The sequence below is a fragment of the Etheostoma spectabile genome, chromosome 22 (assembly GCF_008692095.1).
Source record: "Etheostoma spectabile isolate EspeVRDwgs_2016 chromosome 22, UIUC_Espe_1.0, whole genome shotgun sequence".
Classification (NCBI taxonomy): Eukaryota; Metazoa; Chordata; class Actinopteri; order Perciformes; family Percidae; genus Etheostoma; species Etheostoma spectabile.
Genome location: NC_045754.1, coordinates 12,456,795 through 12,458,751, shown reverse-complemented (window position 1 = coordinate 12,458,751; position 1,957 = coordinate 12,456,795). Strand labels below are relative to the sequence as shown.

Here is a 1,957-nt window from a genome sequence, read left to right as displayed (position 1 = left end):
CACACACACACACACACACACACATACACACATACACACTGAGTCACTCACGTGTATGGTGTATGCAGGTGTGCATGAACACACACCGCTGTAAACATTTAACCACACGTGTGTGTGTGTGTGTGCGTGTGCGTGTGCATATGCAAATCCTTCTTTTCCCTTTCAATCGTTTCCCACTCCGAGGTTTTCAGGCTTTATTCTTTCCTAATTGCAAGCATCTTTGTTTATTTCCCATCCATCTCAAAATGTATTTCTTCTTTTCTTTCTTTCTCACAGCATTCTTTTATCTTCCCCAGTGCAGCTGTGTTCACATAATCCAACCATCTCTGTCCATCTCTTCCTATTGTGTCTGCAGAGTGTCTCCGCTGCAGAAGTCTGAGATTGTGGATATGGTGAAGAAACACGTTAAGGCCATCACGCTGGCGATAGGCGACGGTGCCAACGATGTGGGCATGATTCAAACGGCTCATGTTGGAGTGGGGATCAGTGGCAATGAGGGCATGCAGGCCACCAACTCTTCAGACTACTCCATAGCACAGGTAGGATGCAGACATCGCATGGAGACATGCAGAAGACGGTCGTTCATGCTTGGTTAGGGTCATACAGATATGTTACAGGCTTTATTTGAACGTAGATAATGGATTCATGCTTGGTTGTCTACCCTGCTCAAGTGTCTTAAGGCAAGACACTAAAATTCTTATCCGCTCACTCTTCAGCTGATCCTGATCTTTGACCTCCCTGGAGGGGGACAACCAAAATGAGAATTTACTAACCGAGGTCACTCAGTCATGTAATCAATGTAAACGAACAGCTCATTACAAGTGTTTCTATTCTTACGACAAAACAAAGACGTCCAGAAAGTCCACAAAAAAATCAAAACATCTGTAGGCTCTTAGCAGTGTCAGAAAGTGGTTTAATTGTATACAAACTACTAAATAAATAGTCAGTTTTTCATTGCTAAAACCTATTTAATGTTAAAATGTAAACACAAATCAATTGAAAAGAGTAATCATTTAGAAAAAAATGTATTTTGCTCGAGGCATTATCATCCCCTTTTCTTTAAATTTCTCAGTTTGTTTAAAAAAAGGATTGTCCAACTAAAAGGCTAAAAGCTCCCATTAGTGCTGAGAAGATTAGTTGATTATTTAATTTTAATTTTTACAGGAAAATAATGGAAATTCTGATGGTTGTTTAATCCTTTAAATCATGTATTAATGAAGAATGTCAGACATTCTCTTGTGAATTAAATATCTTAGGATTTTGCACTGTTGGTCAGACAAAACAAGTTGTTTAAAGATGTTGCTATGGGCTCTGGGAAATTGGGATTTTCACTATTTTCTGACGTTTTATTGACTAAACTACAATACTAAACAACAGACAATATCATAATAATATTACAGATAAATTATTGAAATATTAATTCATAACTAAATGTTTGTTATTTTCAACCCTAGTTACCATTATCTGTGTGAGCCGTAGTGACAACTTAATGCAAACGTGAACTGGAAGAAATGAACCAGAGGGTTCTCCTAATTACTGAGGAGTCTTATCTTTTCTGTCTCTGTCTCACGCAAACACATTCTGGCACTTTCACTGTTTGTGTTGTTTATCTTTCAGCCTGTGGGCATCTTGCACAACTTATCTGTATCAGTGGGCCGCCTCTTTCTTGTCTTCCAGTCACATTCTTAATATTTTCTCTGTTCCCTTTCTGTCTTAAATTTTCTTTTTTTTAACTCTCTTCTTTCTTTTAATTAAAGTAATGAATCTCTTTTCCCCTGATTGGCAGTTCTCCTACCTAGAGAAGCTGCTATTGGTCCACGGGGCGTGGAGCTACAACCGTGTCACCAAGTGCATCCTCTACTGTTTCTATAAGAATGTGGTCCTCTACATTATAGAGGTAGGAGCTTCACCACCACACCCTCTCTGTTTCACACACACACACACACACACACACACA

General features: G+C 39.0%; 1 protein-coding gene across 9 annotated transcripts in view; it reads left to right on the top strand.

Moving 5' to 3' along the window:
* The window catches only part of atp8a2 (ATPase phospholipid transporting 8A2), a 66,549-nt gene that overhangs the window by 53,679 nt on the left and 10,913 nt on the right, over positions 1-1,957 (top strand). For all 9 annotated transcript variants that reach the window (XR_004327578.1, XM_032504425.1, XM_032504423.1 and 6 more), the window contains 2 exons: positions 356-539; positions 1,787-1,897. Coding sequence is in view for 8 of the 9 variants with exons in the window: in XM_032504425.1 (XP_032360316.1) it covers positions 356-539; positions 1,787-1,897 (295 nt within the window). In the remaining variant the exon portion in view is untranslated. The remainder of the gene's footprint in view (positions 1-355; positions 540-1,786; positions 1,898-1,957) is intronic.